This window comes from Pituophis catenifer, unplaced genomic scaffold, assembly GCF_029215685.1.
Source record: "Pituophis catenifer annectens isolate HBS135680 unplaced genomic scaffold, rPitCat1.0.hap2 SCAF_2, whole genome shotgun sequence".
Classification (NCBI taxonomy): domain Eukaryota; kingdom Metazoa; phylum Chordata; class Lepidosauria; order Squamata; family Colubridae; genus Pituophis; species Pituophis catenifer.
Window position 1 is genome coordinate 133,471,753 of NW_027256882.1, and position 27,118 is coordinate 133,498,870.

Below are 27,118 nucleotides of genomic sequence, written 5' to 3' on the forward strand. Positions count from 1 at the left end.
TATCTAAGGGCAGTCACTAGAGAGATAGAATTCAGAAGTACAGGTAGTCCTTAGGTTATAACCATTCCCTCAGCAACCCTGTTAAACGTTACAACAGCACTGAGTGAGAGGGATTTATGATGGACCCAATGTTCCTGCCATTGCGACATCCCCGCAGTCGTGTGATTGCGATTTCCAACATTTCCCATGCACTTCCCACAGGAAAGTCAACAGCAAGGGTGTCAAACTCGCGTCGTCACGGTGTCATCACATGATGTATCATGAATTTTTTTCCCCTTTGCTAAACCAGGCATGGGTGTGGCAGTGGTGGGTTGCCCCCCGTCTCGCACCGGTTCTATAGAACCGGTAGTAAAACCAGCGGGAGGCTCTGCCTGACCCCGATGTCATAAAAACGCTTCTGCGCATGTGCATAAGAGCATGTGGGCGAGCGGCCCCATTGCAAACCGGTAGTAAAGGTAAGTAGAATCCACCCCTGGGGCGTGGCCAGTGCATGATGGATCCGGCCTGTGGGCCGCAAGTTTGGCAACCCTGGTCAACAGAGTAGCCAGCAGAAGTTGGATGTTGTATTCATGTGAGGTCCTCACTTAATGACTTGCACAGTCTTGGTTTAATGACAACAACAGGGACTGCTGGAATCGCCACCGTTAAGCGATGCAGTCACATGTCACGGTTTATGACCACATCACTTAGCAGCAAAGTTCAAGTCCCATTTTGTTGTCTTTGTTGTAACTTGAGGACTACCTGTGGTTTGTTAGGCATTAGACATAGCAATATTGTAACCACATAAGGTCACACACAAAAAGTAAGTCTGCACTGATTCGTGTGAAATGATGAGGTGATATTTTAACTCAAGTAAGTGATATATAGGAGAGTCAGTGAGGTGTAGCGGTTAAGGTGCCAGATAGAAATTGGGAGAAAGTGAGTTTTTGTCCCATGTTAGTCACAAAGCCAGTTGGGCCTTGAAAGTGACCTTGAGCCAGTCACTTCCTTTTAGCTTTAGAAAGAAGGAAGCAGCGGCAAACCACTTCTGAAAAATCTTGCTAAGAAAACTGCAGGGACTTGTCCAAGACAGTTGCCAGGAGCCGTCACTGATTCAAAGGGACAAAAGAAAAAAAAAGATATTCAAACTGCCCACATGTGCATTTCCCCCCCTGATAAATTAATCTCTGTGACCAATTCATGATGTTAGCATTGTGATTCATCTAAGTCAGGCAAACGTCTTGGAGAAGAGAGTTTGTGGTCTGGGCATAGGCTCCTTTTTTATTTAGGACTATGCATCTATTTCACATGTGACACTTAGTCACAGTGGGGCTTGCCTTTGTGCGAAGTGTAGCCCATAGAGACTGCAAACATTGTAAAATCTTTTTTTAAAAAGCGTTTGTGTAGCTCAAGAAGGATTTCAGCAAATATGCTACTGGATCAAAAACAAACCATTTGTGTGAATATTACAAGTAACCGTTGTGTTATGACAGCAATTAGGATGGGATTGCTGTTGCTAGGTGATACGGTCATATAAGGCATGAGGTCATCAATTAGCAATCCCAGGCAGTCCAGTAACCATGCTAACCCCAAAACTGGCAGATCTTTAAACAGAGAGCTGGAGTCGCAGGTAAGAAGTGTGGGGATGTTGCCTGCGGGGTGGTGGTAGGGAGGCTGCAGAGGAGCCAATGCAGACCCTGTACAATTTGCATTGGAGGTTGAGGGAACTGGAAACACTGGTGCAGGCCACATGCAAGTTAGGGAGTTCGTGCTGCAGGAGGGAGATTCTATGCGCTTACCAGGGAGGTCAACCAAGACAAATTATGGACAAGTCATTTCCAGCAGAGGATCTTTAACAATAACAGAGTTTTAAAATTTAACTTGAAATAGCCCATCAAGAGGTTCTAATGATTGTAAAGTTCATCCAGTTACTCAGGGAAGCGCATTAATTACATAACTGAGGGAATGATCCTGTCTCTACAAATAATATATGACTGGCTGTTTTTTTTTTTTAAAATTTGTAATTTTATTAGAACACATATTGGACATTTACACAACATACAACATATAAATAACTTATCATATTTAAGCATTGTTTCATAGTGGTCTTCCAGTTATTACTTTAATTCTTCTTCCCTTTTATCTTAATCTATTACTCCGTCTTCTTCCCCTCCTTTTTTTTTCCTTTTCCCCTATAGAGAACTATACATTTTAGTTATCTCTTTACTATTATACATTTCTACCTTCATATTATATACATTTTTATTCCACTCCGAACATATGATACCTCTCTATTTTGTACTTCTATTTTTCTCTCCTAATAGTTATTGTTCTTTATTGTTAGTCTTAAACCAGTTATACAATTTATTCCATATTCTATAATATTCTGTCTCTTCTTTTTCTTTGATTTCTTTTGTTAATCTGTCCAACGGAGGAAGAACAAATAGATAAGATCTTAGAATGCGCTGAGATGGACAGGCTGTTGTTCTAATAAGGGTTTTCAGACTAGCTAGCCATTCACTTTAGGAGTTTGGTTGCCCATAAGCTTGGAGAAGCCTCCAAAATCTAGTGGACTAAGACTAGGAAAACCTGAATTCTAGTCTTACTTTGGGTACAAAGGTCAGCTGGATGACCTTGGCTACAAGTAATCCTCGACTTATGACCATTTAACAATGGTTCAAAGTTACGATGGCCTCAGAAAAAAATGATTTACGACCCACCCTTGAAGTTACCTCTGTGATCGCAATTTGGATGCTTGACAACTGGCTCGCATTTACAAAATTTGCAGTGACTTGTGTTTCACGTGATCATGATTTGTGATCTTCTCAGCCGGCTTCCGACAAGCAAATCAATTGGGGAAGCTGGATTTGCTTAACAACCACACAATTCACTCAACAACTATGTGATTCATTTAATGACCAGGGTGATTTGCTTAACAACTGTGGTAAAAATGATGATAAAATCAGGCCTAGGCACATCATAACTTGTTTAATGCTTTTCTTAGGGACTGAAATTCCATTCCCAATTGTAATCATAAATTGAGTTCTACCTATAGTCACACTCTCCCAACTCTAGAACTACTAGTTTAGCAATGCTAAACTACTTCCAAAAATGCTACTTAGAAAACTGCCTGGATTTGTCCATGTAATCATTAGGAATCAAGTCTGACTTAAAGGTGAAAGGAAAGAAAAAGAACTAAGATTTTGCATGTTCTGTGCAGCTAACCCAATGTTTTACCTGGAAGCCAACCTGTATAAACTAGTCATATTAAAGCAGGGGTTCCCAATGTGGGGCCCATGCCCCACAGGGGGGCAATTTGATTTTTAATGGGGGCAATTCAAAAATGTGTGGTATCTAGAGTTTAGACTTTAGACCTTAGCAACACTTTTTAATATATGTATAGACAAGACTCAAAGAATTATATGTCACCGGGGAGGGGGGGCATCAGGATTTTGGGGCTGCCCTTGGGGTGCACCCGGAGGCTCAAGCTGGTCCAGAATGCGGCTGCGCGGGTTGTTATGGGAGCTTCCCGTTACTCCCGTGCAACACCTCTCCTGCGCGAGCTGCACTGGCTGCCGGTGGCCTTTCGGATCCGCTTCAAGGTGCTGGTTCTCACCTATAAAGCTCTTCATGGCATGGGCCCGGGGTACTTGCAGGACCACCTCCTACCGGCCTCCCATCGCCCAGTGCGTTCACATAGAGCTGCCCTCCTCTGGGTGCCATTGGCCAGACAATGTCGGCTGGCGGCCCCCAGGTCAAGGGCGTTCTCTGTGGCCGCACCGACCCTCTGGAATGGGTTACTCACCGGGCTCCGGACAGCTCCCGACCTCCGCACTTTCCGTGCTGACCTGAAGACATGGCTCTTTCAGCAAATCCCCTGATCGGCTGTGTGATTTTAAATTGTGGGGATTTTAACTTGGTTTTTGGTTTTAGTATTTTATTATGTTCTTTTATTGTGTAAACTGCCCCAAGTCCTACGGGAGAAGGGCGGCATATAAATTTTGATAAATAAATAAATAAATTTTAGAGATGCTTAGGTGGGGCATGGCCAAAAAAAGGTTGGGAACCACTGGATTAAAGTAATTTAATTTGAATTCCAGAGTAGGGAAAAAAATAAAGCTAGGGCTAATAGATCTGCAAATATATATATATATATTTCTGACCAGAAAATATTTAGAGTCTTCCATCTAATGGTTATCAGTATTTTTGCAACACAGGTATGGTGTAATATGTATAGATGTTAATGCAGGGCCTGAGAAAGAGCATCTGTTTGTTGGATCTCCCCATTTGCAATCAAAGGCTCCTCTGCCCTAAGATAAGGAGATCCAATCCATTCTATGGATTTGAGGGAACCTTTCCAGGGTTGTAACTACAACTATCTTAATTTCTTCATTCTTGAGATGGAACAGTAGAGCATAAGAAAATAATTCTCAACACCTGCCCAGCCATTCCCAGAATGTTCTAAGGAAGAACACCCAAAAAAGGAATCTTGCTACAGCACTCATGAGATAAAAGTTAATTTTATCAACAACTGTAAAAGCTCTCTGGGCTTTTAAGATGGGATTCCTGCCCCCCCTCCTCTTTTTGGCCTCTATTCAGGGTGTCGTTTCAAAGTAATAGAAGTCCCACTGCTTACCATGGCAGCTGGGTACAGTGGTTCAGTGAATGTGGTTAAGAAACGGTAAATGAGGTTTATGGAACTGGTGATGCCGTAGAAGGTCAGGGAGCCTGCAGCATAATCCAGGAAAACCCCAATGGTCTTGCAGTAGTCACCACGCAGCACAGTCTGGATATTATTATGCCAGACAGAGAAATTCACTGAGTCCCACTCCAAGCACCATGAATAATTATTCCTGCCAATCAGATACAACATGCACGATTTTTCGGTCTTATGCCGGTAGCTGTAGGCAACACCCAGGCACAGCCAGCCATTTGAAATCTCAGCCTCCCAATAATGGCAGCCCTCGCAGAGGCTGCGGGTACCAAGGAGCTGGGGCCAGTGGTTAAATCCAGGGGTGGGTTTTGAATAGGTTTCCAACAAAATCCCCATGTTCAGCACAGAGTGAGTCTCTTTAAACAGGAAGAGCTCTTCGTTGGCAGTGGTGGCATCAAAATTCAGGATACAATAGTCTGTTGCATGGAAAGGAAAAAAAAAGAAAAGAAAAGAAAAGAGGGCAACATTAAATTTTGTCAGTCTAGAAGATTTATCCACAAGAAGGATGAGAATGCCAGGAAGATTTGAGTAGACTAGGAGGCAAGATTATTTTTATTCTAACACAGAGAACCTCCATTTCTTGAATGTTTCCCTCAGATACTGATGAATCTGGGAAATAAGACAGATACAGTCTTCAGTCATACTGTATTCTATATTTTTGCTAATTGTGATCAGCCAGTGCAATGTAGCAGTTGGAATGCTACACACAGAAGAAAAAAAATCAAAGAGCAAGCCTCTACTTGACCAGGGCCTCACTAAGAATTGAAAAATTGTGCCAAATAGAAAGGCAGGAATAATAATTACAATCAGCTTAAATCAAACTACTGCAGGATGAAGGACTCTTCATTGAAAATCATGGACTGTTATCTAGCACGTTAGTCCGGTGCTGTTTGGTAGAGAGATGTTTTTCATTTTTCCAGTCTAGGCTGACAAGAGCGCCTGGCCAAAGTCACCCAGCCAGTTTTTATGCCGGAGAAAGGACTAGAACAGAGATCTCCAAAATGGTCAATATTGACCCCTAAATGGCATTGTGCAAGGTTTTTTTTTTTTTAATTATTTCATTATATTATTTTTAGTTATTTGTAGTACTATTATTTAATGTCGTATTTATTATTTGCACATATCCAACTATGTAGGTTGATGAACAATCAGAAATTTCATGAACGGGTCATTAAGCTGAAAAGTTTGGAGAGCCCTCTTGTGCATATATAAATCTCTGTATGTGTGGAGGGAAATAGATAGGGAGTATTAGAAAGGAATATTTTTTAAAAAATTAGATCTTAGCATGATCCTTTACTTGTCAGGCTAAGCGATCATGTGGTTAAATGTGATTTGTGATCCCACCCATTGTGGCTGTTAAATGGAAACTGTACCATAATGACTCATTGAGGGAATCATGGTTAAGAAATGTAGTCTTAATATTAGCCATCATTATTCTCAAAGGGTAGCTAGAGATCGGTATGCACACATCCTCTAGGGCTCGTGAAGGACCGTATGTAAGGGGATGAGAAAATGCATTCTGACGTGCCATTTATGTCCTGCATCCTTCAATTCCTTGGTTTGCCATTTGTTTAGTTTGCTTATATGCAGATAAGATGCGAAGTGGAAACAGCAAAGCTTGTGAAAATAATAGTGGACTTGTTTTGCCTACAACTAGAATAGAATAGAATAGAATAGAATAGAATAGAATAGAATAGAATAGAATAGAATAGAATAGAATAGAATAGAATAGAATAAAAATTTTTATTGGCCAAGTGTGATTGGACACACAAGGAATTTGTCTTGGTGCATATGCTCTCAGTGTACATAAAAGAAAAGATACGTTCATCAAGAATCATAAGGTACAACACGTAATGATAGTCATAGGGTACAAATAAGCAATCAAATCTATAAGCAAACTTTTAAAATCTGTAGTATGTACCGTAAGTCCATACAAAACAAAATATAAATGGTTAAAAAAACTAATACAAAACAAGATAAAACTAAGGTGAATATAAATAGAAGCAAAACGTACAAAATGTTCTAGAGTACTTACAATTACACTTACACTTACACTTACACTTACTAAGCCTCAATTTTTAAGCAAGTTGAACCTTGACCATACAGAATTATATTGTCCAGCCTTTCCTGATAAAAGACCATTTCAGACGCTTAGAGTTCAGGAAGTGCAAAGGTATTAAATAGGTTTTTATGCCACTTCCTAAGCACAGCAGTCATCAGAAGGGAAAGAGAAAACAAAAAAAAAAATTATGCTTGACATTCTGGCTCTTGGTATCCTCATGTAGGTTAGGAAGTCTTTGAACTGTAATGCCAAATGGTTCAGAGGGCGCCAAGATGAGAAAGGATTCCCTTCACATTTGAAACTCTTACCCATTTCAGTAGAGCTTTTGAGAAGACATTGAGTCTTGAGAAATTGTCCCAGCAATTGGAGGAACGAAAAGGACTCACCTAACGGGACTGGGAGAGAAGGAGCATAAGATGTCCTATTTAAGGACATAGCTTCTCCTGAGAGTTCATTGTCCAGGACTACAGAAAAACAGCCTCTTATAACAGTCAATAAATCAGAGGTGACTTTCACTCCACATAAAGGCAGGCAGCTTAAACCAAGTTTAAGCGAGCTGTCCATAAAAATATTTTGGACTGCAACAGACTTTGTGTGCCATACACAAACAACAAAAAAGTTCTTGCTGAGAAAAATAGCAAACACACCAGGTGATTAGGAAAACTAGCAACTTAGGCAGGAGAAGGAAGCCAGAGGGCCAGAAACCAATATTATATTTGACTTTGTCTCTTTGCCAGTATTTGAAAATGCAGGAGAGGGAGGGAGGGAGAGACAGACAGACAGACAGACAGACAGACAGACAGAGACTGAGACTGACTGACTTCTGGAAAAAAAAAGTCTTTTCTCTATTGTTTTTGTACCCAACATAGAAATCTATCATGTTCTTCTTGAGAACTATTATTGTTATTGTTATACTTTCATCTGTCCGTCCGTCTGTCTGTCTGTCTGTCTGTCTGTCTGTCTGTCTGTCTGTCTGTCTGCCTGCCTGTCTACCCCATTTTATGACCTTTCTTGCGACATTAGTTAAGTGAATCATTGCAGTTGTTAGGTTAGTAACACAGTTGTTAAGTGATTTTGGCTTGAGGGATCCTTGGTGCTCCCTGAGCTTGCTTGTTTTCTTGCAGACGTATCATTACCCTAACTAGGTAACATCATCAGTGCTAGTAAGGAGTGCTGTTTGCGGTCAGTTTATAATCTGGTGTCTTGCCTGTCTGTGTGGTTGGGGCGGTCTTAGAGATTCCTTGGTTGGGCTGTTTACATGGCTCTTTGGCAGTTTCTTGATTGGGGTATTGCTTACTTGACTGTTGGTCTGAAGTTAACCTTGGAGTTAATCTATGCTGATCTGGGTGCTGATTACTGGTGGAGAGGTGCTGGAATCCTTATCTCTTTTGGGCTGGTTGATTATCTCTTTTGCATAGTTTATAGCAGGGGTGAAATGCTACTGGTTTGCTAACCGGTAGTGATAAAAACTACCAGTTTGGGCAAACTGGTAGTAAAAAAAAAGCTACCGGTTCATCTGAACTAGTATTTCCAAGAATCAGCTGTGCCGGGCGGATTAGTTTAGCTAGAAAGCAGGAAATCCTGCTTTCTAACGAAGCTAAATTGTGCAGCACAGCTGTTCCCCCCTTCGCTGTTCTACTTACCTAGTGAAGTCTTCTTTTTCCGCACGAACTCTGCATTTGCCGCACAGTGCCCATGCGCAGGCAGCAAACTAGTGGCGATCCACTTTATGCAGTAATTGCAGGCAGCTGGTCTTAATAACACTGTTAATAACAGTGCTTTAGTATGCTGCGCCACCAGGTCTCTTTTTGTGAACACTCTTTGAGTGTTTAAGGTTGCCGACCCCTACCATAGACTAACATGGCTCTCCTTGTACAAGTTCATCTGCCTTAGGCATTCTGGTCATCTGAAGAGATACTACTGTAAGAAGGTTACTTGCCAAGATCTGACATTCAGCAGCATTCCAGAGGGTAATATTGGGGAAACAAATCAACTAAAAGCACCTACACTTTAGGAGAGTCTTCCGATCTGCGGGTGTGGGTAACAGTTCATATGGCACCATTGTGATTCCTGAAAGATTAAAGATATTTGAGACATTTATTTAGTGACTGTTTATCAATAATTGACCCATGATATCAGAATGTGCCGAATTGGACAGGTTAACAATGGAACTTAAAGATAAAGAGGAATCTGAGTATTACTCAACATGGGACTTATTGTACAAATGGCTAGAAAACAGGTGCAGAGATTAGTAACTTAATAACTAAAGAAGATTAACAAAATAGAAATAGATATATATAAGAATAGATATCATATGTAATAATACTATCGGACTGTACGTGATTATAGATTAAAACGTATAGAGTGATAAAAGTATAGAGTGTTATAGTACAACTTTGAAATTAATGGTTATTACTATGATGTACAACATTATGTATTTAAAAGAGACTATATTGTATGACTACGAGAATAATGGTTATACTCAGGGTGTATAATACTATTTGTACCTAAAAAGGACTTGATACAGCCAGTACACTGTGGTTGCAAAACTGGAAATGTGATGTATAATAAAGGAAAATGTATAATAAAAATATTTTAAAAATAATAATTGACCCATGATTCAGGGCGATATATATGCAACTAAAAACAACAAATAACGAGCCACAGTCAATTCAGACAACTAAAACCATTGAGAGAGGCTTATAAAGCTAGGTTTAGCTTTTAGCCCCTATCTTTCAGAGAGAAGATGGGGTTGGGCCATCTGGATTTTGGGAAAAATGCTATTCCATAGGGCAGGTGTGGCATCTGAAAAGACACATCTCCTGGGTCCCATCAGTTGACAAACTGCTTGAATGACTGGACCAGTGGTGGGTTGCTCCTGGTTTGCACCGGTTCGTAAGAACCAGTAGTAAAAATTTGTAGTAGTTCAGAGAACCGGTAATAACATTGGCTGGCCACACCCCCAAACCGGTCCCTGGTCCAGTCGCCGCTCGCTTTTTTTTATTATTTTTAAAAGCATTTTTTCTACAACCTCTTCTGTGTGCCCCATCAATAGCTACCAGATTTGTGAACCAACAAAGCAAGGACATTGGAGAATAAAAGGGGACCTAAAGCCCACCCACTCTTTCAAACATTTTTGGATACAGATTTGGTGGTTTCTATCCCTCTGGCTAGTGCTTGCCAGTCTAGCTGAAAAAGGTGTGTGTGTGTGTGTGTGTGTAGTAAGAAAGAGCAAATTTATATTTTGTGTCCAGTAAAGTTTTGCTTTGATGTTATTTTAAATCCACGGAGTCTCCATGTATTCCAAAGAACCAGTTGTGCCTCTTCGTTCAATTGAAACCGATTTGAGTGTGGCTCTTTTCCAGGGCTGTGAATGTGTGAATGAGTGACCATGAGCTGAATATGAGCATTTGTGTAACAGTACTTGGATAGGAATCATCTGTTGCTAGATTGGTAGTTATCTTGGAGAAGGTGACAAGAAACCGTCATAGATGAGGTGACCATTGTTCCAATCTTTCAGTCCAAAAGATGATAGCCTTTAGTCAAACTTGGCAATCTTGAAAGATAAGCATGGTTGGATCTGGTTAGTAAATACTGTGGGAAGGGCCCCTTCCCCAGAAAAAAGTATTCTACAGGATATTAAAAGAGACAAAATATAAGGAAAAGAGAAAAATCTGCTTAAAGCAGCCCCAGTCTTTTGCTATAGGACAGGTGTCAGTAACCTGTGGCTCCGGAGCCACATGCGGTTCTTTGGGCCCTCTGCTGTGGCTCCATGTCAAGTGATCCCACCACTGGCTGGCGCCGCCCCTCCCCTCCCAGTCACTCCTTGCCTGGCCTGAGAAGGTAAGGGAGACGGCGGGGGATGGAGAAGCAGCCAGGGAAGAGACAGAGAGATACAGAGAGAGTGGGAGAGAGACAGACATAGAGAGATACATAGAGAGAGGGGGGGGAGAGAGGGAGAAAGGGTTTTGTGATTCCTGGTGTTTTTTAACAACTGGTTCTCTGTCCTAATGATTGGCTGGGTAGGCGTGGCTAGAGGGGTGTCATGTGACTGGTGGAAGTGAGTGACATCAAGTTGGCCACACCCACCCAGGTTTTGTGGCTCCCGGTATTTTCTTTTCTGTGGAAAATGGGTCCAAATGGCTCTTTAAGTGTTTAAGGTTGCAGACTCCTGCTATAGGAAAACAGCCTCAAGCAAAAGCCTGAAGAGGTAAGGCTTTATGATATTTTGTATCCATTCATAAAGCAAGGCCACTGTATTTGGCCACCCAAAGGGCAGCCAGCAGCTCTGAATAAGCAGCACAATAGGCAAGGAGCCTAAACTGACAAGATTAGCTCAGACAAACAAAACACCTAGGATTTGCAAAAAGGGGACTTTTGCCTGTAGAGCCAGTCATGGCCCCATGACCCCATAGGAATCTGGCAACAGCCATTAAAGGACATACCGTATTTTTCAGAGTATAAGACGCAACTTCCCCCCCCAAAAGGGGGTAAAAATTTAGGTACTTCTTATATACTGAATGTAGCCCCGCTCACCCACTGGCCCCTACCCTTTGGCCTCTGCCTCGCAGCAGTTTTTTTGTTTTTTTTTTAATTTGATTTATATGCCGCCCTTCTCCGGAGACTCAGGGTGGCTTACAATGCGTTAAGCAATAGCCTTCATTCTTTTGTATATTTTATACAAAGTCAGCTTATTGCCCCCACAAACTGGGTCCTCATTTCACCTACCTTAGAAAGGATGGAAGGCTGAGTCAACCTTGAGCCTTGGAGAGATTTGAACCAGCAGAAATTGCAGGCAGCTGTGTTAATAACAGGGTGCACTAAACCACTGTACTATCAAGGCTCTTACCTCCTTGCAAGTTACCTCCTTGCAAGCAAACAGCAAGAAAAAACAGCTCCTTTCAGCTTCAGCACATCCTAATTAGCACAAGTTGATTGGATCGGCCTCCCAACTCTCAGCTGTTTTGCTCTCATCTGTTGTTTTTTTTATTGAAAAAGTTTTCAAATACAAATTTTTCCATTTTTCTCCCCCCTCCTCCCTAACCCCCCCCTCACCACCCATCCCCCCTGTGACTTCTTCACAACAAAAACCTAATTCATAACAGGTTATATAATATTTTACCATCCCCTTACTCCCTCCTCTAAATACTGACCCTTACTTGCTAATAATATTATTAATATTATTACTTCCCCCTTTTACCATACATTTCAAAAAAAACATTCTACTATAACATTATATGATAACTTCTAATTTAGCATAATATTATTATAACTCCCAATTTAGCAATAATCTGCCCTTTTTCTCCTCCCCCATACTTATATCTGTATATTATTACAACATTTCAAAACAACCTTCCACTTTAAAACTATATAATAAATCCTACTTTAACATTTAATCTTTTGTGTATATTAATATAACATTTCAAAGCAGCCTTCCCCATAAATCCTAATTTAACATTTATTCAACTATATCCATTTTCTCCACTCCCCTAAATATATCACTTAAACATCCCTTTTCTTAAACTAAACAATCAGTAAACTAACCTATTTCCACCCATTTTCCTACAAAATTGCCATGCACAACAATTCTTAATATCTTTAATCCACTGCCCGCCCTGCTAAAAAAAATATATTCCGTTATATAGAAAAAATCAATGACTTTAAATTTATAATCCATATAATATCTTCTTTGATGTCTTTCCACTGGATTGTTGAGTCCATCATCCATATTAGGGTAACATAGCATCCTGGTGCAACAGTTTGTTCAAAATCCTCCGTCATCATCTGCCCCCATCAGTAATGAATATCCTCATATGTATATAAAAGAAAAAAAACAACCACCCGAGTGACATTATAATTATATTCCATATAGTTGTAATTGTGGCTTTCATCAGGATTATTAATTCCCATCATCATATTAGGTAACAACCAGATCTCCTGCGTGCCCCAGCATAGCTCTCTTGCCTTATAGCTCAAGATAAATATAATATATTTATCAATAAAAAAAAAGAAATCCAAAATAGATAATTCCAATCCAACAATTTAAGGCTCTTTTCACATCCTAAAATTACGGCATTGCAGAGGTCTGTCACTCTCCTCAGGATAATATTAACCAATACTTCGCCTCAACTATCTTTTCATATATTCATTCATTTTTTTTAAAAAAAAAAATAACTGGCTTCACTGTTGCTTAATTTAGAAATTTTTATTTTTGTGAGACCTATTTCTTTTTTTCTTTTCTTTTTGTGGGTTTGATCTCCATCCTAGTTTCCTTTCTACAAGTTGTATATCAACTGATCGGTTTTCATTCTGCTTTATAACTTGATCTTGTTGGTTTTGTTTTTGTGTCTCATATTTCTTTTTTGCTCCATACTTGTCTGTGACTTGATGAATCATCACGTTAGAGTCCGATGCCATTTCTCTCATATTTGTAGATAATCCATCTGAGGTGTCTAAAGAATCCAAAGGCAATTTGTCCACCGCAGCCTCTGTAATTCGATGTTTTCCCTTTATTTCCAACTCCTTCTGCTTATCCTGTATTGTGCCTAAAGATGTTAAGTTCATTTTCAAAAATTTTTGATAAAATTCTTCCGCTTTTTCAACAGTATTTAGTTGGTATCTTTCTCCTTGATATCTCAATATTATACCAACTGGGGCATCCCACCTGAATGGAATATTTCTTTTTTTTAGCTCAGTCACCAGAAAACCAAATTTCTTCCTTTCCAGTAACATCTTGGGCGGTAGCTCTTTGTAAATCCAAATCTTTCTTCCAAACAATTGCAAAGTAGAGTTGAAGGAATTTTGCACAATATTATTTCTAATTTCTTTATCTGTAAAATAAATCACCACATCTCTAGGCAATTGCCTTTGCTTTGCAATCCAGGAGTTTATTCTATAAACTCTATCGATCCTACAAAATACTTCCTCAGGTTGAACCTTTAAGATCCCAGCCAGAATTTCAGAAGATATTTTCCTTAAATCATCTCTGTTATTTTCCTGCAATCCTCTCAGTCTAATCGCATATTCAGTGAAATTATATTGCATCATTAAAACTTCTCTTTCAATCCGTTGTTGCATGTTTTCTGCATTACAAGTCTTTTGATCAGCCTCCATTTTAGGTTTTTCTTCTGAGCTATTGTCTTGAGCATTTATCAAATCATTTTCAATTTTTTGTATTCTATTGTCCAAATTGTCCTCAATTTCTTCCACTTTAGACTCTAATAAGTTAGTATTTGCATCCAACTTGATCATAAATTCTGTAAAGCCATTAGCCATTTTTATTATCTTTCGGTCCAGAGTATCAAACTTTAATTGCACTAATTCTTTAATTTCCTGCTTAAATTTTTCAAAGTTCTGATTCACAATCTCATCCCTTCTTACAATCTCCTCCAAAAGAAATTCAATTATATTAAAATCAGTTTTCTGAGACTGGAGCTTTAAAACTTGTTCACGTAATTTATTAATGGGGGAATCCCCCCCCCACAGCTTGTTTGTCCGGCTTTGCAAGCTTTAATGCCATACTTCCACACAGACAAACTATTTTTAAAAAAAAGAAAAGAGAGGCAAAGAAGAAAAAAAAACTTCTTTCCAACCAAGATCAATATCAGATCTCCAGAAAGAGAAAAACACAAAAATAGAGCTTTATCTTCAAGTGTAGCCAGAAGTATTTATTCCGCTACTTTGTATCTTAATAAAAAACGGAAGGACTCTCCCTTTCAGCCCCTTCTCAAGCCTCGGCAGTCGCCATTTTTAAAGATTCTTTTTTTCCTTTTCCTTTTCCTTCTTCAATAACTGTTGTAAAATAAATAAAATACTTGCGATTCAGGGTCACAGGTCCAGCTCATATCCTTTTTAATTGTTCTGTTAATTTTTGTAGGCTTGTTCTTGTCGCCTAGCTCTGCATAGGCAGAGGTCTCCCAAAGCCCGGAGCGGCGGTGGGGGAAATAGGGACTTCGTCTGCTTCGTCCCCAAAAGTAAAAAAAAAACTTTTGGGGCTATGCAGAGAGCTCTACCTGCCCCCGCCGGCTCTATCTCCATTTCCACATGGAAATGGAGTTTTTTCGAGCCGCCTTTCAATTGTAAAGGCGGCTCTTTACAGGCAATGGGGCGGCGATCCCAAGGGATCGTCTGGCGGCGGCAAGAGGCCTGCTCTCATCTGTTTTGTGCAGGCTCTGCTGCTTGCTGCAAAGAGGTAAATTGCTGGAGCAGATTTTTTTTTCCTTGTGCTAATCAAGCTATGCTGAAAACGAAAATGAAAGTAAAGCAGGCTGTTTGCTGTAACGAGGCAAAATTGCTCAGAGGCAGAGGGAGATTTCTTTTTCTTCTTTTCCTCACCAAAAAAGGTAGGTGCGTCTTATACTCCAGTGCGCCTTATACGCCAAAAAAATACGGTATTCTTGCACAGGAACAGGCATCTCAATGATAAAGGCCCAAAAACTGTATAAAAGCCCACCTACTCTCAACTCCAATTCGTCAGCCATTCTAGAAAGATGCTGCTGTCACTGTTGTTTCTGACTACCAAATCAACAGACCACCTCTTTTCCAAATCTGCAGCCTGCCTCCAATTCATTTCTCCCGTGTCTCTCCCCTGTCTTGGAATAAGAACCGGACCAGATTTAACTTCCAACAATACTTTGATGAGAGTCATGGCGTAGTGGTTAAGGCATCAGATTAGAAACCGGGAGTCTATGAATTCCAGTTCCACCTTAGGCACAAAACCAACTTGGACCAGTTACTTTGTTTCAGTCCTAGGAAGGGGGCAATAGCAAACAACCTCTGAAAAATCTCTGAAGAAAATTGTAGGGACTTGTTTAGGCAGTCCAAGAACTGGATATGACTGAACGGAGGGGAAAAAAAAAGGAAACCAGCAGGGAATACCAAGGCTATAAATTAGACTATGGTGTTAAAAAACAAACCAGAAAGCGACAATGGTTAATCATATATGCTGTTGTCTCCTTAATTTCTATATCCATAGGATCTTTAGGAGCTAAGCTCAGCTCAAGAGCCATAACATTTTTTAAAAAGCCTTCCTTCATGACTGAGAATGAACTAGCTGCCGAAACCTCAATTTTACACTCTTGTTCTCTGAACACTGGCTATTTTTCATGTCTATTTTTTAAATGATGCAATTGTACCCTGTTGTTTTCAGTACCACAAACTCCGCCCCCCCCCAATCCGCAAAAGTGAAACACAGAGGAGAAGGAAGGAAGCGAGGCCAGGAGGCCTGACAGAGTAAAAGCTGGGATCCGCCAAGGGTTGCTATGGTGGGTAGAAAGGCTATCTGAACAGATGGTGTTCATTAAAGTGCTAAATTCCCAGGAGTCAGTCCTGAAAAGTAGCCTACTTAGGGAGAGAAACATAATCACGTCTCATTAGTTGGAAATTAAGATAAAGAGCTTTTTCTGCACTACAGGCTTAAGCTTTTTCTCCCATGTGTAAACTGGCTGCAAATGAAGCTGGCTTAAGAAATCCCTCCTGTATATCAATCCCATCCTCCATTTTGTGCATGGTGATGGCCTGGATTAACCATCCCATGGCCCTCAACTTAATAGATTCCTGCCATCTTTACTTCTCCTGCCTGAGACAGGAAAACATGTTCCTGACTGCGGGTGGGTCTCTGAGAACATATGATCTCCTTTCATCTTTTGTATGAATCTCCCTTCACTGACTTCTCCTCGTTCTTGGCTCCTTCCCATTTGGTGTCTTGACCTTTAAAAAAACAACAGAAAATCCCAGTTTTCCTATTCTTCCTATTGCTTGGGATAGAAGGGAAATGTGGCAAAACCTTATTCAATTTTGCTTGGTGTTTTTTTTAAAGTTCAACCTGATAGGATGTTGTTTGTAAAAGAAATAAAAGTTCAGCTTTTTACAGTTTCACTAGCAAAGTTCTTTGTTTTTATTTTAAAGGAAAGGCCCACTGATCAGCTTTCAGGCCCGCTGATCAGCTTTCCTTCATGAAGGGGGTACAGTACTTGTTTCTAGTGGATATCCTCCTTTCTCTGAAGTCAGTCATTGCTAGTATGGTGGGGAGACTGAGCTCAAGATCCTTGCTTGTAGAATTCTTCAATGCTGTCTCCCCTCCTATAATATCTACATGAAGCTACTTAGGAAGGTCATTTGATGACATGGAGTCAGGTACTATCATGAGACCTAATCACTTATTTTGATCTCTGGCTGTCCTAGTAAAGTCATTGTGCTGTCCTGATTACACACACACACACACACAGTGGTTTAGTTGGTTTATTAGTATTCCCCAGCAATTCTCTTCACCAAAAACCCAGAACTGTCCCAATTAAGTCCAGCCAAAAGTAGACCAATGCTAGTCCACAGAACTATGGCTAATGAGTCCACAAGGTACTTGGAAGTTTCCTAATCAAACTAAACCCACCAGGCAAAATTAAATTTCCAATACAAGATGGTTCACTATCCAAATCAAAGCATGGCGTCAATCTAAAGCAAGGCAGAAATCACAACAACTAGGAAACAAACAGGTTCTTCCCAGTATTACCTCTTCCTCATCACTGAGCGGTTGCAGCTGTGATCAGTTTCCACACCTGAAGCCTCAGGGCTGTCCTGCTGCAGCTGAGCTTCAGTCAAATCCCTCTCAGAGGCTGCTTGGAGCCATTGGCCTCCTCCAGATGCGCCTGGAAATAGTTCATCTTCCTCAGAGTTGACATCTGGAGAGGTATTTGGGGAAGCATCCAGGGGAGTCATCACAGTCATGGAGGTGTTCTCCCAATATCTGGACACTATTTAAATCTAGATGGGGAGGAACAGGCTCAAGATCAACCCTAGCAAGATTGGCTTGGATCCCAGGATTTGCTGTGCTCAGGAATTTTGCATCTTTAATTCTTGATGGTGTTGCATTCTCCAGACTATTTTGGGGTCCTCCTAAATTATCCGCTTTGCTAGATTCTGGGTGAAAGGTAAATGGCTCAGGGCCCAGCTATCTATGGTACCACCTTTCTCCAAATGTCTCTGCCTGTCCCATAAGGGTGGGCCTACTATGGGCACCTTCAAATAAACAATGCCATCTCCTGTCATCCCAGAGCCATGTCCTTTTTGTTTGCTTTTGTCTTTCCTGTATACTTTTCCCCAGAGGTCCATTCCTGCTCTGCTTTACAAAAGCATTGAAATCTTGGCTTTTTTAATAGGCCAAAGATCAAAAGTATTTGTGAACTTGCTGAAAATGGATAAAGTTGTTTTTTTAATGTATCTCCCTCAGGACTCATAACGAAGACTGTAATGCAGTGTCTAGAAATTAGCACTGCCACATATACAATCGAAAGTATGGATGCGGTGGTATGTAGACAACAAATTCATCATAATAAAAAAGGAACTAAAGACACATGAAACAATCAACATCTTCAAAGGAAAAAGAAAATCACAAGAGAAGAAGAAAACAACAACAACACACTATCCTTCCTGAATATCCTCATCAGCAGCGAAAATGGTAGCAAATTAAAAATGCTAATCTGTTGAAGCACAACCCATACTAATCAAGTGCTCCATTACCAAAACAACAATCCAACATTCTTTAAGAGGAGCTGTGTAAGAACATTATTTAGACCACAAGAGTCTAAATTCAGAATATCATAAAAAGGAAATGGTCTTCCTATACACCTTCCAACAAAATGAATACACATGGAACTTTATTAAAAAAATGCCTGATCATTGAACCAGGGGTGAAATTTACTTACCTTCGCTACCAATTTGCTACCTCACGCGTGACATCTCTGTGCATGGGACATGATGACGTCTGGGTGGGTAGGCAGAGCCTCCTGCTGCCTGGCCCTACCAGTTCACCCGAACTGGATAGAACCAGCTCAATTTCACCACTACACTGAACCCACTGCAGCACAATCAGCATGAGCTATTAAAAGGTTAACACTACCATACATCAAAAACATCTCAGAAATTACAAGCATACTATTACCACATGTCATATCGTAGCAGACAAACCAACTGAAGCCCTCTAGAAGATCTTAAGTAGATCAAAAGTTCCAGTAGTCCAAGAAGAAGAAACAGGTTTCATCTCCAAAATATAATACAAGGACTGTAACAGTCCGTAGAGATTCTCAGTCATCCAGGTCATGGTTGTCCAAAAGGTGCTTTTTCAGGAGGCAACTGGACTTTCTTGTTTTTTCTTTGAAGACATTTTGCTTCTTATCCAAGAAGCTTCTTCAGCTCTGACAGAATAGCCCTTCCATTCCCCATTATCCTGTCAGAGCTGAAGAAGCTTCTTGGAGGAGAAGGGAAACATCTTCAGAGAAAAAACAAAGTCCAGTTGCCTCCTGAAAAAACACCTTTGGGACAAGAACTGTAACAGCTAATAGGTAGGACAGACAGATTAGCAGAGAACATCCATGAACATCAAATAGCAATCAGAAGACATTATGAAAACTCCTTCATCTCACAAAAATGGACAGACTGAGCCATAGTTTCAACTGGGAAACTGAGCATCCTAGACCAAGCTAAATCCAGAAATGTTAGGGAATTCCTGAAAGTTTGGCATTCAGATAAATCAGCCATCAAGAGATACATACATAGGGATAAATTACATTTACATACCATTCAAAATAAATAATAAAAAACTTAAGAGGGAAATAAAAAGACCAAAACACACCTTCAGCAGCCTATACTGTACCAAAATAAACAGGGATTAATACGAGGAAAAATGAAATAGAAAATGATATCCTAATCAAGGAACCAAGCAAATAACCAAGCTCAAGAGAGCACCAAGGACTCCATAGTTCAATCCTGAGCTACATATATTCTCTCTATTTTTGCCTGTGTTTATTTTTTATTTATTTTTCTCTGCATCTTTCTTTTTTGGGAACTATGTCAGGGTTGTTTTCCTTTGGTGTAAATGCCCTATTTTAAACAAAGTGTTCAAAGTACAATGTCCCTCATTCAAATGTTTTCTTCCCACTAATATCATTTGGAAGGATTTCCTGTTTTCGAGACAGAAATGATTGAATTATGTTGTGAAAATAAATTCATTTGAACATGCGCAATGAAGGAACTGAATGAACTGAATTGAACAAGACAATCACTTTCAAATTTAAGTTTACTTACCCTTCAGTTTACTTACCCTTCTGAAGGATTTTATTGATGAAGCAGAGTCCAATCATTGAGATTTGGGATTTCAAATCACTCAGTGTCTGTTTAATCCCCACAAAACTGCTGAGTTCCTCACATTTCAGTCCAATCAAAGCTTCTGAGCAATCAGATATGGCCTTTATTTTTGGGTAGTCCTATGGTAACAAACAGTGTTGAAGAGCTCTTACAGTTCAGCAAAATCTTTATTTGGATAGCCTTTTTCCCCCTGTTGTGTAAGACCCTTCTACATAACACTGTTTCCACTCTCTAATGCCCAGAGTCAGAAATGAGACAACTGTGCTTCCATAGCCTGCCAAACACAAAAACTCTACTGGGTTACTTGGGAACTTGTATCTAAGGTGACTGGACAAAAAATGAAATAGTAGATCACTGGACTTAAAAAAAAATACAAAAAAAGCTGTTGGAAAGAAAAGTAGTAATTAAAAACTGTTCTGCCAGGTTTTGGACCAGCAACTTTCTATTTTCAAGGCAAAGGTTTTATATCTTGTCCATGATAAAAGGCAACTTTAAAAGGTAGAGAGGAAGGTAAACATTGAGTTGCTCAAGTGGAAATTGCTGCCTCTGCAAAGTAGCCAATGAATAACGGGTTATCCTGCAAACAAACTGAGATGCACTATCTGAAAACAAACAGGAGGCTTGAGCCGATACGCAGTAATATGGGAAATCTGTATTGAAAGTCTAGACTAGAAAAATGTGCCCTAAAATTATTTTAATACTGCATGGAGATTTAAGAGAAGATAAGGTCACCTATTTTATCCCTCCATAAATAGTTGCCAGCCCACAATGAAGGGTCAATGAGGCAATTTAGATAAGTTTCTTGGTGTTGCACAGAAAGTGGTCAGAGTATTTTTTCAGGAATAATAGTTTTCAGTTACTGGAAGAGTCCAAAAGAACATTAGCAAAAACTTCCTAACAATATGAGTAGTTGGGCGACCAGATACTAGAGGTGCTGGACCTCTATTCACTGTTTAAGTTCCAGCTGAGGATAGTCAGTCGTCTGTTGGGGATGCTTTGGTCCGGATCAAATTGAGCAGGATGTTGAATTTGGTTACTGTACAGGTAGTCCTCAACTTGCAACAGTTCATTTAGTGACTATTCGAAGTTACAACAGCATTGGAAAAAGCGACATAACCAGTTTTTACACTTATGACCGTTGCAGCATCCCCATGGTCACGTGATTTACGTACAGGTGCTTGACAACTGGTTCATACTTACGATGGTTGCAGTGTCCTGGAGTCATGTGATCATCTTTTGCAACCTTCTGACAAACAAAGTCAATAGGGAAGCCAGATTCACTTAACAACCATGTTACTAATTTTAACAACTGCAGTGATTCACTTAACAAATGTGGCAAGAGAAGTCATAAAATGGGGCAAAACTCATGTAATAAATTTCTTGCTTAGCAAAATAACTTCGGGGCTCAGTTCTGGTTGTAAGTCAAGGACTACCTGTACTTAAATGTCCCTAACTCCATAATTCAACTCTATACAGTAATTCTATGATTCTGGATGAATGAAATATTAATGTCCATTTTAAGTCAATCTTTCTAACTTAACCCTGTCTGCTTTTGGGAGTCCTAATTCATGATATATTATTTAAAGACTTAATACAATTATCAGGCTTATATTTAGTACAATTATCCGAAGAAAATTGCTTATCATTCATTATTGGTTTAATGTGTATGAGTGTGTGTGTGTGTGTGTGTGTGTGTGTGTGGTGACTAGTCATTGCAGTTTCCTTGGAAATATTTTTCAGAAGTTGTTTGTTCTTGCCTCCTTCCTAAGGCTGAGAATGTGTGACTTGACTGGCCCAAGGTCACCCAACTGGTTTTGTGCTTAAGATGGGACTAGACCTCACAATCTCCTGGTTTCTAACATGATGCCTTAACCACTGCACCAAGTTGATTGACAACTTGCTTATTGCGGTGTATGAAATCAACCATGCTTCATTCAATGAATCATGGTTAATCAAATTGTAGCTGACCAGAATATGTGGTCTCATTTACAATGTGAAAAGTGAACTTTACCTGTAAGAATTGAAAGTCACTTGGATCGTCCAACAGATTTGTCAGCCACAGTTTCTGCTTCTTAAGATCTGCAAGTTGCTCATGTCTGCGCTGAATAGAATTCCCCATATCAAGTAAAGCTGCCTTTTCCTCTTGATCAATGAAGTCCATCACCTTAGTCTGCAGTCGCTTGAATTCTTTTAATACCTCTGTAAAGGCCCAACTAACTTCATCTCTGGTATTCTTCACTACTTTCTGTAAAGAATGGAAAAAAACAAAATATAGCATATGTCCATCTATCTTGATTTAGGGCTCTTCCAGAAAAAACAACAACCTATTGGTCCATTAGAGAAATGAGATTGTCTTCCTTGTGTACCCATGACTCATCATCAGATCTGCAGGATAACATCACATTCTAGTTTCCTCCTGTTATGTTTTTGGGGAAATTGAGGTCTTCCATCTATCTAAATTGAAGCAATAGGTAGACAGGGTCTGGTACAATCATACACACACACACGATGGTGTGATTGTGGAGGGGAAGAAGTTCCAAATCTAGCCCATCTGGAACAACCCTTAATAAGGGACAACTTTCTTTCAGTGGTGGGAAACACTGTTTGAATGAAGAATGTCTCAGGTTCAGTCGATTCCATCTACAGGGTTATTGGAGAAGGTTCCCCTGGAATCTTTAAAAAAAATTGCTGCCAGCTACCGTGTTTTCCCAAAAATAAGATCCTGTATTATATTTTTTTTAACCCTGAAATAAGCGCTTGGCCTTATTGCCATGCGCTCAAAAGCCCGATTGGGCTTATTATCAGGGGATGTCTTATTTTGGGGGAAACAGGGTAGTGATGGATCACAGTTTTGATTCAATATAAAGCAATTTTTAAGAGTACAGTGGACTAAAGCTCTGTTATTAACAACTGCTGCTTGCAATTACTGCAAGTTCAAATCTCACTAGGCTCAAGGTTGACTCAGCCTTCCATCCTTTCAAAGGTAGGTGAAATGAGGACCCAGATTGTGGGGGCAATAAGCTGACTTTGTATAAATATACAAAAGTATGAAGGCTATTGCTTAACGCATTGTAAGCCGCCCTGAGTCTCCGGAGAAGGACGGCATATAAATTAAAGCAAAAAAAAAAAAAAAAAATTGACAATACATGCAACTGAAATTCTCAGATTAGTTGCAAAATGCAGGTGTATTTCGTATAAGAGGCAAACAACTGTTAAAATAGGTGCACGCATATGTTAAAACTCTAATCCTCTGTGTGCTACTAGCCATGTGGGTTGAAGACCAAAATATATGGGCAGCACCAATTTACCTTCCATAGAGTTATAGTTAGAGCAAGGCAGAACATATTCAGCATTGGCTTTTAGCCTTAGGATCACTAATTAAGAATCTTGTCTATAGGATCCAAAGAAACCTGTGAAGCTAGTGACTTCAGAATCCATAAGGAGATATCACTACAGGGAAAGAGAAAATACTGAATGGCAATAAGGATCACAATTATTTGACATACTACATTATTTTTTATTTAAGTAGTTAGGTGATTTAGAGCCAGAACTGAATGATTTAATGAAGATCCTTTTTATAAGCCATATTCCTGACTTCAGGTTGAAAATTCACTATTCTTTCTTCCTCTCCCTGATCCTACATCTTGGCATTACATGTTTCTACATTGCCTGGTATTGGGGGGAGGGGGAGGGAGACCTTGTCAAAAGAAAGTATGCTGGTTGAACTGCTAAATGCCTTTGATTGGAAATAACACCATTGCCTTCTAAAAAAGTTGTCATACTTATATCATCATAATCATCATGTCATACTATAAGTATGTGTTTTCCAACCTTGTCAATTTGAATATAGACTTCAGCTCCCAGAAATCCCCAATCAGACATGCTTGAGGAATTCTGGGTGTTGAAGTCTACACATCTTCAAGCTGCCAAGGTTGGAAAACACTGCCACCTAAGGTTGGCCCATCTGTGAAAATTGTAGCAGGCATCTTAGTGGTTGGACATGCAGTTCTGGTATAGATGCTAGTTCCAGTCTTGTCTGCTACTATCTTCTGATTTACTGCTGTTGGGGAAGTTGTTTTGCCCCCACCCTCAACTGAGAAGCTCCACATTTCTTTCATCCATTTTTCTCACTTGCAGCTCACCATAAGGTAATTCACTCTTGCTCTATGTTTCTGATGGTCTTCTACCAATATCATGACCTGGTTTTCCACACTGGCATGTATTCTCTGGATCTCCACCTGGGAAAGAAATGCCCCCATCAAAATCAATACAGAACATTTGTGTAATCACACAGCCATTAGAGATATGCAGACACTGTGACAGGTTGACACTGTGGAAGTATCGACATTGGAACAGAATGCAGGGTGCTCATATATTAAAGTATCAGTTGAGTGGCATACTTTAAAATATCTTTTTACCAAGCGGTCATAAACCTTCGGTCTCAATTCAAGTTTCTATTGCAAAACAAACAAACAACAGCATACTGTATTACCAAGTGCACCAACCTTTATCTGTGAATTCAGTGTGGTTGCAAAAACTTTCCTTAACACCCATGAAGAATTTTCCATCCTTTTTTTTTTAAAGTTAAACAAAATACATATTTTGATTAGCACCAGTTTTCAAAATACAGTATTATTTCCAAGAATACCCATGGATTCTGCAGAGCTCAGTGGTTTTTGTTTTAAATCCCATATGCCCACCCAAAAGAGCAAACTAATTGAGGGGCTGCTAGTAATACCATAGAACAGGGATCTCCAAACTTGGCAACTTTAAGACTTGTGGATTTCAACTCCCAGAATTCCTCAGCCAGCTTTGCTTTGCTGGCTGAGGCAGCTTTGCTGGCTGAGGAATTCTGGGAGTTGAAGTCCACAAGTCTTAAAGGTGCCAAGTTTGGAGACCCCTGCCATAGAAGGTAAAAGAGAGAGGATGGCAATGAACAACCTAATCTAGTAAATGTGAGTTCAGAACCCCACTTGCTAAAGCAGTTATTTTGACTGAGGAAGAAGTTAGTGGCAGCCAATTTCCTTTAGAGCTCATGGTATGTCCTCAGAATGGCAAATATTCCCGAAAAATTGCATTAGATCAATTGTCCCTGCTGCCAAAGCCCACACTTCCAATCTTATCCTTATATAGCTTCTGTAGAAATTTCGCCTTTTTTGTTATAAATCAGATGACCTTTCTCTCATGAGGGATGGTATGCTAACTTTAAAAACTTATTTATTGTTAAGGGTGGGGGGGCGACTGCTTATTTCAAAGTACCATTTTGTTTGTTATTTTGATTTACTTGGCCTGGGGTCTTCCAAATAGGTTTCCAGATCAGGAAGTTGTAATCAGAATCAGCTAGCATCGGGCTAGCAAAGACTGTTTTCATGCATATTAAGACATCAAGGTTAGGAAAAAAATCACTAGCAACTCTTTGCAGAACCCAGCCCTTTTGCTGTGGCAATAGAAGAAGCTAGGGGAATACTTTTCGTCTTGAGTTTTGTTTTTCTTCCTCTCCTCTGTGTTTGGGTACAGAAAGAGGATAAGGCTATAGAAATCATAGCCTAAGGATGGAAGAAAAAATGGCTGATGGCATGCAGAGGTGTCAAACTGGCGGCCCATGGGCAGGGGTGGGTTCTACTTACCTTTACTACCAGTTTGCAATGGGACCACGCTTGTGTGCTCACTTCTGCACAGATCACTCATGATGATGTTGTGGCAGGTGGGCGGAGCCTCCTGCTGGTTTTACTACCAGTTCTATAGAACCGGACCAAACCGGGAGCAATCCACCACTGCCCATGGGTCAGATGCATGATATGCAGGCCATACCCACACCAGCTCACATGATGGCAACGTGACATGGCAAGTTTGACACCTGTGCCATAGCGAGAATACATTTCAGTGATTCTGACACTCCCCAATACGGCTGTACAATTTATAAGAATGGCTGGTGATGAACATATGGCAGAAACAGAAATACTAACGTACAATCCACAAAGTGTGAGAGGAATCTTGGCATATGAATGAACCTTACAGAGCAAGGGAATGCTGCATAAATGAGGAGAAATAGTAAGCATGGAAGGGAAACAATGAAAGCAGTGTGTAAATTAGGATTCTGATCCTGACCTGGGCATCAAACAATTGAATGACATCTATTTTACAACCCCCAGTCCATATCAACTAAGGAGTGTAACATATGTGAAAAACTGTCTACCTGTAGCAATGGGCTACTTTTATAGGCTAACTGATGAGATATGAACCTGACTCACTTCTACTACTCAAAGCTTCCTTCCATAAAAACATGAAGCAACAGGGTACACTCTGACACCCAAAGGCATATACAGAAACTGCTTACTTCTTTCTTGCTTCTTTCTTGCTTCAGAGAAATTACTTCATGGTTCTTATGCTCTTCCCGGACACAGATTTGGCAAATAAATTTGCCTTCTTCTTTGCAGAATAGCTCTAGCAGCTTACGATGTTTTGCACACATGCTGCCTTTCAAGTCACTGAGAGGTTCCACCAGCTGGTGGTTCTTGAAAATCTTGTCTGTGTAGTGAGACTGAATGTGGTTATCACACAGGGAAGCTATACATTGCAAGCAAGACTTGACTGCTTTTAACTTTCGCGTGAAACAAAAATCACATGGGACATTCTTGAAACTAGCCAGCTTCTGTGGATCTTGAGTTTCCTCCTGTGCAAATCTCATTGCAATTTCTCCCAGGGTTATATTTTTGCGGAGCTGAGGTGTTGAACTGAAGGGTTCCCGGCACTGAGGGCAGTAAGGTTGTTCCCCAATCAGAGCTAGGTGTTCCCAATAAACGTGCAAGCAATTCATACAGAAGTTATGCCCACAGGCTGTGGTGACTGGGTCTCTGAATACCTCAAGGCATATTGGACATACAATATTGTCTTCAAGGAAAAGAAAGCCAATCTTCTGCATTGAAACAGGAAACTTTATTCTTGGCTCTGATTCACACAATTTTCAAATATGTCCAAGTCAGTCACCTATTAAAAAAGAAATCTGTGAAACAGGGACTTTTGACCCTCAAGGGACACATACTATGATTTTTAAGTCCACGGGACTCAGAAATTTATACACTCAAACCTATTCTTACTTTGCATTCTCTCACGCTTACTCATTCTACGTGTGGCAAACTAGTCCCTACAGTTTTCCTGGAAATATTTTCAGATTTAGGCCCTAGACTGAGAGAAAGCGATTGGTCCAAAATCACCAGCTGACTTCA

The 27,118-nt window shown here is 40.1% G+C and overlaps 1 protein-coding gene across 1 annotated transcript; it reads right to left on the bottom strand.

Moving 5' to 3' along the window:
• Positions 1 to 4,565: 4,565 nt before the first annotated feature.
• LOC139310470 (E3 ubiquitin/ISG15 ligase TRIM25-like) lies at positions 4,566 to 26,814 on the bottom strand. Its single transcript, XM_070934631.1, has 7 exons — positions 26,229 to 26,814; positions 24,398 to 24,465; positions 24,035 to 24,130; positions 21,904 to 22,137; positions 19,849 to 20,011; positions 8,763 to 8,825; positions 4,566 to 5,109 (listed from the first exon to the last, which is right to left on the bottom strand). Exons 1-7 carry the CDS (start codon positions 26,812 to 26,814, stop codon positions 4,571 to 4,573), a joined length of 1,749 nt encoding a protein of 582 aa, XP_070790732.1. The 3' UTR covers positions 4,566 to 4,570.
• Between the last annotated feature and the right edge of the window lie 304 nt (positions 26,815 to 27,118).